This window comes from Mirounga leonina, unplaced genomic scaffold (genome assembly GCF_011800145.1).
Source record: "Mirounga leonina isolate KUSES-001 unplaced genomic scaffold, KU_Mleo_1.0 Mir_91, whole genome shotgun sequence".
Taxonomy (NCBI): domain Eukaryota; kingdom Metazoa; phylum Chordata; class Mammalia; order Carnivora; family Phocidae; genus Mirounga; species Mirounga leonina.
In genome coordinates this window covers 39,000,527-39,015,347 of record NW_023270839.1, presented here as the reverse complement: position 1 = coordinate 39,015,347, position 14,821 = coordinate 39,000,527, and the positions used below count along the sequence as shown (strand labels likewise).

At 42.7% G+C, this 14,821-nt stretch overlaps 1 protein-coding gene across 3 annotated transcripts in view; it reads right to left on the bottom strand.

Moving 5' to 3' along the window:
• Positions 1–14,821, bottom strand: part of ZNF609 (zinc finger protein 609) — a 215,308-nt gene that overhangs the window by 179,067 nt on the left and 21,420 nt on the right. For 2 of the 3 annotated variants that reach the window (XM_034994658.1, XM_034994659.1), the window contains exon 2: positions 5,579–6,452. In XM_034994658.1, coding sequence (XP_034850549.1) covers positions 5,579–6,325 — 747 coding nt within the window. In that variant the 5' untranslated portion in view covers positions 6,326–6,452. The remainder of the gene's footprint in view (positions 1–5,578; positions 6,453–14,821) is intronic. The other variant, XM_034994660.1, reaches the window with a different exon arrangement.

Here is a 14,821-nt window from a genome sequence, read left to right as displayed (position 1 = left end):
TGCGGGAAGCCTGCTTCTCCCTCTCCCACTCCCCCTGCTTGTGTTCCCTCTCTTGCTGTGTCTCTCTCTGTCAAATAAATAAAACCTTAAAAAAATAATAATAATAAGTGGCAAAGCTGCGATACAAACCAGGTAGTCTGGCTCCAGAGTTTATACTCTTAACCACTAAGTTATAGATAAAAGCTGATGTGAAATTTAAGTTTAGAAAAAAAGCTAGTGTTTTATGTCAGAAGTGGTTCCCAATTCTCACCTTAAAAAGAAAATCTGTCATGGTTTTCAAATGTTAAAGTATATAGCAATTATCTGGAGAGACTTCTGGCAGATTTTTGGGCCACCACTCCTAAAACTTACTTAGCAGAACTGGCGTAGGGTCAAGAATCTGCATTTTGACACTCAGGTGATATGATACACATGGTTTTATGGGCCACACTTTTAGGGACTCTACTGTAGATGGTAAACTGTAAGGTCCAAAGAGCAGGAAACGTCTCTGTTTTATTCACTAGTACATACCAAGCACCAAGCACAATACCTGGAATCTAAAATGCACTCAATTGTCAACTATATCTCAATTAAATTTTTTAAATAAAAATAAAATGCACTCAGTTAATGTACTGAATAAATGGTATTCAACAGTATATATCGTCTTTATAAAACAGTTAATATCCACAATACATTTAAGATCTGCCTACTAGTGATATGTCCAAGAAGCAATAGGGTTTGTTCTCTTACCTGCAATTGCAAAGAAATGGCAATGCCTCAACGCTTACAATGGAAATCTGAATGCAATATTCCAGAAAACACACAGACACACACAAAACCAAGCTCAAAGTAGCAGTTTAAAAGTAACTTTCCCTCTTTATATTTAACAGGATAACAGGATAGGTTTAACACCAGCTGTAAATAGTTCTTTGCAAACATCTTCATCATACCAAGGAAATCTAAACTCAAGGATCCTTTGTTTATTAAGCATCTACAACGTTAAAATCAGTATGAAAAACAATGAAAACAGTTTCAAGAGTATCTGAGAATTTACATCCAATGTTTCTAAGGTAGTTTTTAGAATGGGAAAACAAAGAATCCCTCGTAACAGTTGAAGACTTTTTAAATACCCCAGAAGAACAATATGCCATAAGAACTTGGTCACCAAAAACCTGGTGTCTAAGCCTGACTTTGCTACTGACTACCTATGAAAGCCTAGGCAAGTCACATGACCTCCCTGGTCTTAGTTTCTCCTTCCATAAAATGAGGAGATTGGACAAGATAATTTTTCTGTGGGACCTCCTTGAATTACAACACCCAGATGGAAAACAGAGCTACTGAAGAAAAAATAAATTAAGCTCAGGCTCTGTTGCATCTCTGTCCCACATAAATATCAATTTCTTTTTAATTTTTTCCATGTAGGAAAATGCTTGAGGGCACTTGGCTTCAGGAAGCATGGCTGACTGCTATGCCATCAATAGCTGAGAAAGAACAGCTAGTGAAGGAGGAAGCTTTAAGAGAGAAAGCCTTGAATCAGAAGGAAAAAAAGACCCGACCTTGGTTGGGCAATGAGGGATTTAACACGAGAGAACTGAGCTGGAAGGCATAAACTAGGGCAGGAAAACAAAACCAAGGGCAAAGGAAGATGCTCTTAGAACACAGGATATGATAGCAAGCATGATCAGAAGGTGAAAGAGCAAAGAGCACACTTAATGGTGTTTTTTTTTTTTTCATTTCTTTTTTTGTATCCTAAAGCAAGGGGGGAAGTGGTAATATATGTAGCAGTCTGAGAGTAGCAGAAGCTGAGACCCAAAACAGGAGTGCAGACTGTTCTACCTTGCAAGATCAAAAACAGCACCTAAAGAGGCCAGGGGAGCTTCTGGTTGCAAACCTCTAGATCCTTTAGCCACTAGAGCCTACTGGTTACTTTATATGATTTGAAAAAAATGAGTCTCACCTTAAATTCCTGGTATAAGCCCTGATTCTGACAAGAGTCTGTACTGCGGGACAGACTCAGCACAGATACATCACTGACTTCTGTAGTTTGTAAATTCTTTTTTTTCTTGCCTGTCAGAGTGGCAATGCAAGCACTAAGCTCTAAGCTTGGAACATTCAGGCAGGAACCCTTCCTCCCCTTCCATCCCTAACTTAACAATCTATCAATCAAACCAAAGGCAAGGGAACAGGCAGGAGCCTAAAGGCTCTGTCTTGTTTATTCCTCAACATTCCCTCCCCCATCTCTTTAGCTGGCAGGAAGTATGAGCAGGAGTGTTCAATAACAATTCAGGGCAGCAGCAGTTGCTAAGAGCCATTCTGGTCTCTCCTCAACTCTGGGAGACAGCACAGTGAGCCCTTCCAGAGAAAGGTGTGGTGGAGCCTAAGCAGGATCCCATGAAGGGAAATCCACATTCTTGGCTAATAGGAAATTCCCTCAGCCATAGCCTGAGATACTTACCTTGATGAGAAAGAAGGTCCTGAGGTGGATAATTTGAATACTCAAATCTCCCTCATTAGCTAGTGGTAGACATGTGACAGTTCTACCCTACACCACAAACTCTATTTGTCTTCTTCCCTGTTTCCAAGGTGGTGAGGGGTGGGGAGGGTAGGCGGACATGGTTAGGGGGAGACATCAGTCAAGACGCTTCCCAAATTTTATGAGTTTTCTTTCTTCATGATAGCTCCCAGCTCAGGGTATATAATTCCCAGATTATATCAAAACATGTTTTGCTGTTTTAGTTCTGTTGGTTGTCCCCACATAGAAGGAACATTCCAAACCAATTAAGGCATAGGCAAGCCCATATCTAAGAGAGAAAATCTTAAAAGTTTTCAAAGACTTAGCATATAAGCTATAATCCTTATCATCACTGAGCCCCTGTTATACTCTAAACTCTGGAGTCCTTGTTTCCCAAAGGCTGATCTGCTGTAAGAATTCTAGCCTTCTCTTCCCTTAAGTCTTCCCCTCCTCCCATTCTAGAAACACTCTCTCCCTGCAGTGTTTTCATCTCCTAGCAACTTCCTAACATTTATTTAAATAATTATTTCAATGATCAAAGGCTTTATGGAAAAGCACCCCCAGAACCAGACTGTTCAAAAGGGCTGAGGGAATAGGGAAAGGAACTGAGAAACCACGTTTTGGCTTACAGTAACATCAAACTGCACAGCAACTTTCTGCTTCTAAAAGTACCTCCCAGCAATTTTATCTTTCTTCCAAAAACTGAAGCAGTCTCTCTCCCTTTTCTCTCTCATTCCATTGCCCCACTGTCAGTCTCCTTGGGAGACAAGGCTTATATACCACAGCTACATTATGAAGGGGCAAACCTCCCTGGCACCAAGGTGCTTTCTTAGCTGAATACACTGCATCTTTCAGCCCAATTATAATCTGAAGGGCAACCACTCAACTGGTCACGGGACCTCTAAGAGAAAACAGGTTCCAGTGGTGTCTGGGTGGCTCAGTCGTTAAGCGTCTGCCTTCAGCTCAGGTCATGATCCCAGAGTCCTGGGATCGAGCCCGCGTCGGGCTCCCTGCTCCGTGGGAAGCCTGCTTCTCCCTCTGCTGCTCCCCCTGCTTGTGTTCCCTCTCTCCCTGCCCCTCTGTCAAATAAATAAATAAAATCTTAAAAAAAACAAACAAACAGGTTCCATTTGCTACTCTGTTGGAGACTATCATGGACATTTAGATGTAAATCCAGCATGAAGCTCAGCATCATTAATCCTTTCACCTGCAGATGACTACTGGGCCAACAAGACTGTGACATGAGTCAAGAGTTCTAAACAAAAAAGAAAATGAAGTCCACTCTCAGAAGTGGCCACTTTTCAGTGTGCCTGAGTGGCTCAGTCAGTTGGGCGTCTGCCTTCGGCTCAGGTCATGATCCCAGGGTCCTGGGATAGAGCCCTGCATCGGGGTCCCTGCTCCGAGGTGAGCCTGCTTCTCCCTTTCCCTGCCACTCCCCCTGCTTGTGCATGCATGCATGTGCGTGCATGCTCTGTCAAATAAATAAATAAATCTTTTTTTTTAAAAAGTGGCCACTTTTCAGCACAGGAAGTACAGTGATTATGAACATGGATATATGGCAAGAGTTTATTGCAGCCAGATGTAGGGAACAGTCTAATGGGCCTGGAACAGAAGCAAGAACTCCTGGTACTCCTAGGCCTCTTTAAAACAGTATTACCCATCTGCACCCCAGAGAAAATGGTAAATCACAGCCAGCACAGGATGAGCCATGCCAGTAGCCAGCTGGAACTTGATGCTGCTGAGGTGGACTATAGCATCTGTCACCTAAACACAGGCAGTTTCTCTCTGGCAGCTGCCACTGGTGAAAGGGAATGAACCATTGTGTTATTAGTGGAAGAAAATTCACAGCCCTGTTACCAGGGAAGCCCAGATGTTGCTAAGAGCTACAGATGTGCTGGAGGCAAAGACCAAAATACCTACAGCAAAGACAGCACAGCCTACCACTGGAATCCAGGCACGGAGAGGGCACCACCACACAAACATACACATGCAGCCTCTATTTATTAACACTTACATATGGAAATAGGTATTCCCTGTTGCAGCTGATGTAATTACAGAGAAACCAATTTATACTGCATCTGCTGGGATCAGCTGAAAGCATGGGGTGAGCAAAACAGCGGAAAAATCAAGAGCCAATGAAGAGCTCATCACCAGGCCAGCCACTTTTGCAGGAAATTGTAAGCTGCTGAAGTTTAAGGCAGCCTGAGCTGACCCTAGACTCGCACCTACTCTGCTCCAGCCCTGCAAGCTCTATTTCCTGAGACATGAACTAAGATCATCTTCCCAGAGGAGGAGAGCCCCTCCTGGGGCTGCAAGCACCTGTCCTTTCAACTCAAGCAGAAGGTAAGGTATCATTACACAGTTTGGCAGCTATTAAACCACCAGGACACTGTGATTACCAATATTTGAGGTAGATACGTGGCCAAGAACTATACCTTTAATGGCCAAAGAATCTCTTTCAAGGCCAAACATGCATAGCCACAGCACTAACTCATAAGGCCTTATGATTAAGTACCTCTTAGTACAGTCAGTACCTCTTGCTCCCTTATTTACCTGCCCCTTTGCTCCTTGGTAGCCACCAATAGAACACTTGGTAGATATCATACCATGAAACTTATTTAACCTTTTCTCTTCCAGAAACCCAGCAGCACCATTTATTCCATTAAAAACAACACTCAACCGAAAGCCTATCATCAACTTATAAAGTTTATCAATGACTCTGAGGATGAAATACCAGCAAGCTGGGGACCACGTAAAGGTTGATGCCAGTCTCCAGCAACAAGTGTCTGAGGGTGGGACAAGGACAAGGTGGCAGGTTCTCAACTTGACTTAAGAGAAAATTCATTCTACCAAGTAGCTGCCCCCAACAATAGATATTCTCCAAAATGGCCAGGCCTGCTGTTAATGAATCTACAGAGAATCCCCTAATTTGGAACAAAACCACATTATCATTACCAGCTGCTCTGACCTTATAATTGGTCATTACCCACAAACTAATGAGCCTCCCACAGAGTGCACAAAGCATTTAGTGGTTAGTCCAGGGCAGTTCTGACTGGCAGTAGGCAGCCAGATCTGGCCACCTCTTACCTTTTCAGACTTGACTTTCTTTAGCGGGCGACACTCATTCTCCCCTTCCTCTGGCTCCGGTTTAGCTCCCAAAGGATTGAGCGCTGCCCCAGGCTCAATAGCTATACTCCCAAGTGGCTCCACAGCTCCTGTATCCACCCCTGCACTTCCATCATACTGACCACCCCGTCCTCCCAGGGGAACTGGCTGGAGGACCCCAGGATCCTTTTCTGAACAAGTCCCCACTCCTTCGCTTCTCTCCTTCTTGCTCTTAGATGAGCTGTTCTCCTTCTCCTTTTTGGAGCCGGCTACACTGCGGGATGCCTTAGCCGCCTTCTCTGAGCCCTTGGGAGCAATAGCAGCAACCAGGCTTCCTGCATTGGCACCATCTCCTGAGCGTCCCTGCACCTCTTTCTTGCTAGCTGCCCCCTCACTTGGAGTGAACAGGGAAGTCCCTGGAGTGGGTTTGCTAGTGTCTTTGCCACTCTTATTCCTTTTGGATTTTGATTTGCCTTCCTTCCCTTGAGGACCTGGCACTGGGGTCACAAACTTGATGTTGTCTGGTAGTGTGGCCACAGCATTGGGAGCCGGTATCCCCACCTCCTTTGAGCCTGACATTTCCAGTTTCTGCTGGTCCTTTTCCAGATCGGCGTCCAGGTCAATGATGAGATTCCCTACTCCAATGTCCCATTCATCCCCACTGTCGTATGTCTCAACCGGGTTTGCATCCACTCCTTTCCCTCCGGAGGCTCCACTGCTCAAGGACATCTTAGAGTCAACGTCCCACCTCAAGATTCAAGGCTCTTCCTTGCCCCCAGCTTTCCTATTTTCAGCTTCAGCTATGTTCTCAGACCTGCCACATTGGTCAGTACATGCCCAGTGGACAACATCATTGCTGGAAAAAGAAAATTTAAAGAACTGTTAAAGGAAACAATACAGGCAAGGAGACAGCCTGAAATAAACTCCCACACAAAACAGACTGTTCCTAGGAGGCTATCACATCACAATGGACAAGACAAACAGGTTCAATTGTATTTCTAACCAAGTCACATTGGACCAGGGAAAAGTTAATTCCCGCTCCATCTCCCCAGGGGAGAGTACAGTATTTCCAAATGCCCGGAGATTCTGTATAAGTCTTAACTAGGAATCCTCTAGAGTTAGTTTCCCATTCCCCAGAGACTTATTTCTACTATCACTGCCAGCTGGCAATCCTCCCTCAATCAATACAGGCCCTGGCACATAACAGACTCAAGCTCTAGCACAACTTTACTCAAACCCCCTTTCTCCTTGCTTCTTCTTGAATTATCAGAGACTCAGAACATGGACTTGCAAAGGCTGTAAAAGCCCTCTATTAACAGGGCCTATCCCTACCAACAATAAGGATGCCTTGTCATTCTACTGTTTGGCGGGGGGGGGGGGGGGGGGATCTTATTATGGATAAGAGTGAAAGAGAAAAAGCAAGCAGAACTAGGAAAAATATAACATTAGGATAGAGAACAAATACTGTAGCTAAAGAAGACAATCCTCAGAGAGGACTCAATTAATCAGCTTAATTTCAGTTAAGTAAGCCTTATTCAACTTAACGTTTCAAATTATGTCCGAAGAGGGTAATGCAGTGTAGCCTTTCCCACGTCCCACTAAAATATCTATGAAGACACACACACATAAACACACACGAAAAAATTTTACCCTGACTGAACACTACTAAAACCCCTAAAAGCAGAGTGTGAAATAATTCTTCACATTTTTACATAAGATTGGTGGCATAGTATTGACAAATACCAAGGCCTCACCACATGAAACAGAGATTGGCTAAAAAAGGGGGGTTGGGGGAGGGAGACAATTTATAACACACCAGTCTCCTGCCTCGAGACTTCGGGAGTGTACCATCTAGAAAACCTGGCAGCCAACAAATACCATCCATGTATTACTTTATGACAAAGTGAAAGAGTTCTGTTCTTGTTCACTCCTGTCTACCATCTTTCTATATCCATTTAGAAACGTACGCTCATAACAGAGCAAAAGGCAAACAGAGACAAGACCAATTGTACTTTTCCACCTCCTCTCTCAAGACAGTATCAAAGAACCAGGGTGCAGTTACAAGAGAAGACATCATCCCAAGATAGCAGAGCTGTCCCAAGGAAATGCTTGCTAGGAACTGGGATTTAAGAGAGAAAGCTGTGCACACTGATTTGCCATTTAGCTGTAGATATAGAAGAAAATACATCCTTTACACAAGTAGAGAGCTTAGTACCATTAGGAACAACTATTGCTGGCATCGAGTCTACAGAGACCTTACTTCATAAAAGGAAGAGCAAATGGGGGGGGGGGGTTGATGTAGGAACTATGAAAAAATGTCACCCATAAGGTAAAGGAAACATTATCCCTGAAGTCAGTGAAATGATACCTCTGAAAATAGCTAGAATTTTATTTATTTATTTTAAAGATTTACTTTATTTATTCGACAGAGACAGAGAGAGACAGCATGAGTGGGGGGCCGGGAGGGAGAAGCAGACTCCCTGCTAAGCAGGAAACCTGACATAGGGCTTGATCCCAGGATCCTGGTATCATGATCTGAGCTGAAGGCAGACGTTTAACCGACTGAGCTACCTAGGCGCCCCAAATATCTAGAATTTTAAAGAAATTTTTGTTGAAATGTTTGGAATTCTCAATACCACCGAAGAAGACTTGGCCTCCAGTAAATATTATCTTTGTTCATTCATTCAAAAAAAATTGTATTTATTACCTACTATGTGCTAGGTGATGGGAATATAGCAGTGAATAAATGAGGCAGTGGAAAATGGTACTAGAAATAATTCTATTATGAGGGACAGTGAGCATTTCTAGAAAAGGGAATGCCAACTGAATCTGCACTATAGTGCATCATTAAAGCATGGTTCTTTCCAACATCATAATCTATTACCTCTGCAATCTTTGCAACTGTGTGGCAAGGCTTAGAACATAACACGTTCACATTCACTTAAGACTCACCCACTTTCCTTCCAAGCTGCACTATCAGTATGTAATTTAACCATTAAAACAACCCTATGTTTGTTTAACCTTGGAAAAACAAAACTTTCAAAAGACTTTCCTCTACAAAACAAAACAAACAAATACAACCTTCCTCTAGAAAACAGGACTATGATGGAAGAGAGATTCTGGGGGAAAGAATATAAAGTACATAAAAATGATAGTGCTCAGAGAGCTTATGACAGTTCTCACTTTACTATACTGGCTGACCTGTCATAGGGAGCAGGATAAATGACGTATGCCAGTAAGGAAGAGATAGCATTAAGAAGAAAACAGGCAGAAATGAAAGGATATGAACTTAGACAAAAGGATATGAGGATATGACATTTTTTAAAAAGGAAGAAGGAAACAAAACATGCACTACCTATTAAAATTCACACAGAAATCAAAAAAGCACAGAACTGAAACTGTGGGAAATGATTCAGTAAACTACAAGAAAACTTGAGATATTTTCCTAGAACATGAAGAAAAAGGACAGCAAAAAGAAAATTAGAGAAATTGAGAGATATATACCATTTAATAGCACTGAAAAGAAAACTGAGGAAACTAGAATAAACGGGAGGAAAGCAACCCATTAAGACATAATAAATGAATAATATCTTGAGCTGAAAAAGATCCTGCACGCAGATTAAAAAGGCTTACTACTCTTTCAGCAAAATCAATTTAAAAAGCCAAACTTGCACACATTCTGGCAAAATTCTCCAATTATAAGGACAAAATTTGGACCAACTTCAGACTGCTCTGCAATATTAAATGTTAAAAAAGAATGAAAAATCTACAGAATTTTGAAGAAAAAAGGTTGTTACTCAAGTTTTACAGTCAAGTTGTTGTCATGAATAAAAGTAATAAGGGCACCTGGGTAGCTCAGTCAGTTGGGCATCCAACTCTAGGTTTTGGCTTAGGTCATGACCTCAGAGTTGTGGAATGGAGCCTGTGTCAGGTGCTCAGTACAGAGTCTGTTTGTCCCTCTCCCTTTGTTCCTCCCCCGTCCCCTCCCCCCACCCAGCTCTCACGTACACTTTCTCTCGCTCTCAAATAAATACTTTTTAAAAAAGGTTAATAGGGGCACCTGGGTGGCTCAGTCGTTAAGCATCTGCCTTCGGCTCAGGTCATGATCCCAGGGTCCTGGGATCGAGCCCCGCATCGGGCTCCCTGCTCAGCGGGAAGCCTGCTTCTCCCTCTCCCACTCCCCCTGCTTGTGTTCCCTCTCTCGCTATGTCTCTCTCTGTCAAATAAATAAATAAAATCTTTAAAAAAAAAAAATAAAAATAAAAAATAAAAAAGGTTAATAGATTTTCAGTTATGTAAAAACATGTACATATCCATCTTGTTAAAAAACTATCTGAAGCCCTAAAATCAGTTCAGTAGCATAAATGTGAACAATTCTTGTAAACACAAATACCAACTGAATTTCATAATCTGAAGAGTAAACTGGATGCAGATATTAAAAATTATTCCTGAAAAGATCTGAGGTAAAATCAATGCCTATAATAATGTAGAACCCAAAATTCAGCCTTAACACTAGTAAGGAAAGACACTTCCTCAAATTCCTCTTGCCCCAATTCTGTATGTCCTGGCAAATTGTTTTGTTTTTCTCTAGTCAACAAAATATACTGCCATTACTTTTTTTTTTTTAAAGATTTTATTTATTTATTTGACAGAGAGATAGAGAGAGAACACAAGTAGGCAGAGGGAGAGGGAGAAGCAGGCTCCCCGCAGAGTGAGGAGCCCGATGTGGGACTCGATCCCAGGACCCTGGGATCATGACCTGAGCCGAAGGCAGCCGCTTAACCGACTGAGCCACCCAGGCGCCCTACTTTTTTTTTTTTAAATGTGATTCTTCTCAAAGGGAAGCTGGAGAAGAAAACTGAACATCTGGTGGTCTGTGCTCATTTCCAAGTTCTACATTTTAAGTGATATTCATTAAATAGAAGGATGTCCAGAAGAGTATACTGAAAGATCAAAAAGCCATTTTTCATAAGAGCAAAGGTCTTACAAATTGGTATTCCTTAGTCTGGAAAGGAGACTACTGAAGGGAGACAGGTTGCTGAGCTTCATATATCTGATGGTTGAAATGTAGAAGAGAGAAACTTATCCTGTGATGCTGAGGGTAGAAACAGGACCAATGAATAGAAGTTACAGAATGACAGATGTTTTGGGACGCCTGGGTAGCTCAGTCTGCCTTCAGCTCAGGTCATGATCCCAGGGTGCTGGGATCAAGTCCCATATCAGGCTCCTTGCTCAGCGGGAGTGTGCTTCTCCCTCTGCCTGTCTCTCCCCCTGCTTGTGCGAGCCCTCCTCTGACAAATAAAATCTTTAAAAAAAAAAAAGAATGACAGATGTTTTAACTCAGGAAGAAATTCAATAACCTGAGATTTCCAACAATAGCCCACAATGCTTAATGAAGCCGTATCTTTATCATTGAAAGTACTGAGCAGATGGGGCACCTGGGTGGCTCAGTCGTTAAGTGTCTGCCTTTGGCTCAGATCATGATCCTAGGGTCCTGGGATCGAGCCCCTCAATGGGCTCCCTGCTCAGCGGAAAGCCTGCTTCTCCCTCTCCCTCTCCCCCTGCTTGTGTTCCCTCTCTCGCTCTATCAAATAAATAAATAAAATCTTAAAAAAAAAGTACTGAGCAGAAAAAGCATAATCCTCTATCAAGCAAATTACATAAAGAATTCCTCTATGTGTGGTAGGGGGGTAGTCTGGACATGTCTAGGGCCTTTTTCAAATCTATAATTCTATTAATGTATCTATCAAAAAGTGCTTTCCTTCCTAGAAAACCACCCAGAATTTCTGGACCAGGATGCAAACAAAGAAAACATATCCTGAGGACTGATCTTTAGTAGTCACAATGTTCTTTTGAGAGTCACTGTCCTATTTTTGAGGGTATTAAGAGTTTTCATAAATACTACTTTTAACCAGGTGACTTTTCAGAAATCCAGTTTTCCAAACCCCACAGGCTTCACAGTAACTTTGGTGGTACATTTCCAAAGATAACTAAAATTGCCAAGGATTCTTTAATCAGCCTGACTGCAGCAGCCAAACCATTTCCCATCTGCTCCCTACAGCATCCCTGGCTTTAGACTGCTAATAATCAATTCTCTGACAGGTCATTGCAGAGATGTTTAACCACAGGAGGTAGGGCAACTAACATGCTTGCTGGAAATGAAAAGCACTGACCTCTCACTTCCATGGCAGACAAAGTGCAGAATCAGGAGAACCAATACCTTACAAAGACCACAAGGCACTTTCAACTTGCAAGAACTTCTGTAAATATTTTCCTCTCTCTTCTCTCCTTCTGCCTAATTGTACTGCACTTCCTTATTTAGGACCACAATTCACCAGACTCTGGAATTACTTGTCAGTACCATTTATTATTTGTTCCTGCACCTGATCACCAACAACTCCTCTCTGTGCAAATATAGCTAAGGGACCAAGATAGGTCATGATAATCACTCCCCATATCCTTTACCTGTAACAACAAAAGTTCAAATCCCAGTTTCCTCCCTGGAACCCAGTTCCATCTCTCAGACTCCCAGCCCACAGACTGGTTTGTAATCACATATTTTGGGTCATTATTTACTTTTTTAAGGCACATGCCATAGATCCCGCTACTTTCCTACCTCAGGAATGAACAAGGACTTCAAGATGGCTAAGAATGATAAAGAGTCTTATGTGAGGTTCCCCCCACTCCCCAGAGCACATACAGCAACTGACCCTACTGATGTTCAAACATAATAAGGACAGTACTTCTCCCTGGAGGACTATAATGAGAGAGTATCTCTTTAACTGCCAACTACCCACAGATAATCTGGTCTAAGTAGCAAATAGTCCAATGTTCTCCTGTAAATTTATCTGTCCACCCCTCTTCTTATGGGTTTTGGATCAATCTTCTTATAGGCTTTGGCCTGAGTGACAGCTGTATGTGAGTGTGTATAATCTGCTTGGGACCATACAAGTCATACACATTTATTTTTTTTTTAAAGATTTTTTATCTATTTATTTGTCAGAGAGAGAGAGATCACAAGTAGGCAGACAGGTAGGCAGAGGGAGAGGGAGAAGCAGGCTTCCCACCGAGCAGGGAGCCCGACGCGGGGCTCGATCCCAGGACCCTGAGATCATGACCTGAGCCGAAGGCAGACACTTAACTGACTGAGCCACCCAGGCGCCCCAAGTCATACACATTTAAATGTGAAGGTGATCTGTCTGGCTAGGCAGTTCCCTCCAAAGGCTGTATGGTCAAAAAAAAAAAGAAAAAAAGCTATACCCAATTTTAAGAAGATAGCATGGTGTAGAAAAAAGAACACTGAACTTAGAATCAAGATACGATTTCTGGGGCACCTGGCTAGCTCAATCAGAAGAACATGCAACTCTTGATCTTGGGGTTGTGAGTTTGAGCCCCACGATGGGTTTTGAAATTACTTTAAAGAAAATAAACTTAAAAAAAGAGTGATTTCTGGGGCGCCTGGGTGGCTCAGTTGGTTAAGAGACTGCCTTCAGCTCAGGTCATGATCCTGGAGGCCCGGGATAGAGTCCTGCATCAGGCTCCCTGCTCAGCAGGGAGTCTGCTTCTCCCTCTGACCCTCCCCCCTCTCATGTGCTCTCTCTCATATAAATAAATAAAATCTTAAAAAAAAAGTGATTTCTGGGAGCACCTGGTTGACTCAGTCAGTAGAGCACACAACTCTACTTTTTTTCTTTTTTAAAAGATTTATATATTGGGACGCCTGGGTGGCTCAGTCGTTGGGCGTCTGCCTTCAGCTTAGGTCATGATCCCAGGGTCCTGGGATCGAGCCCCGCATTGGGCTCCCTGCTCCGCAGGGAAGCCTGCTTCTCCCTCTCCTACTTCCCCTGCTTGTGTTCCCTCCCTCTCTCACTGTGTCTCTATCAAATAAATAAATAAAATCTTAAAAAAAAAAGATTTATTTATTTATTTGAGAGAGTGTGTGGGAGTGGGGAGGGGGCGGATTTTAAGCAGATTGCATATTGAGCTTGGAGCCTGACTTCGGGCTTAATCTCGCAATCCTGAGATCGGGACCTGAGCTGAAACCAAGAGTTAGATGCTTAACTATGCCACCAAGCACCCCATTTTTTTTTAAGATTTACTGGAGCACCTGGGTGGCTCAGCTGGTTGAACATGGGACTCTTGATTTTGGCTCAGGTCATGTGATCTCATGGGTTGTGAGATCAAGCCCCCAGTCGGCTCCATGCTAGGCGGGGAGTTGGCTTGAGATTCTCTCTCCCTCTGCCCCTCCCCCCTGCCACACACGTGCTCTCACTCTAAAATAAATCAATCTTTTGAGAGAGAGAGAGAGCGCAAGCACATGGTGGGGGAGGGACAGAGGGAGAGGGAAAGCAAGAATCTCAAGCAGACTCCCCGCTAAGCACAGAGCCAGAGGTGGGGCCTGACCTCAAGACCCTGAGATCATGACCTCAGCCAAAATCAAGTCAGAAGCTTAACTGACTGAGCCACCCAGGGGCCCCCTAGAGTATGCTACTTTTGATCTCAGGGTCATGAGTTCGGGCCCCATGTTGAGTGTAGAATTTACTTAAAAAAAAAAAAGAGAGGGAGAGAGAGATGTGATTTCTGGACTCAAATTTCCACTGACCCTAGCCAAGTTGCTTCATTAAATATTCTCATTTATAAAATGGAGGAAGCATCCATAATGGTTCTAAGCATATTATGAGCATACAAATTTGAGAAGTATAAGACAACTCAAAAATATAAAATGAGGGGCGCCTGGGTGGCTCAGTTGGTTAAGCGACTGCCTTCAGCTCAGAACCCTGGGATCGAGCCCCACATCAGGCTCCCTGCTCAGCGGGGAACATGCTTCTCCCTCTCCCTGTCACTCTGCCTTCTTGTGCTCTCTCTCTGTGCCAAATAAGTAAATAACATCTTAAAAAAATAAATAAAAATATATAAAATGACCCAAATATTCTTATACTGTTCTAGTGTCTGAACTTAAAGAGTACTATTTCACAATTAGACCTTATACAGAGTATCAAGGTATTTAAAAAAATAAAGGAAAAATGTTTAAAAATTTTTTACAAATTAAATTACAGATAGTACTGATATCAACCTAAGTTCTATGAAAGAAAAATGACAATCCATTTTTCTTTCTCTTTTTCTTTCTTTCTTTAAAGATTTTATTTATTTGACAGAGAGATACAGACAGAGAGCACAGAATGGCAGAGGGAGAGGGAGAAGCAGGCTCCCCACTGAGCAGAGAGC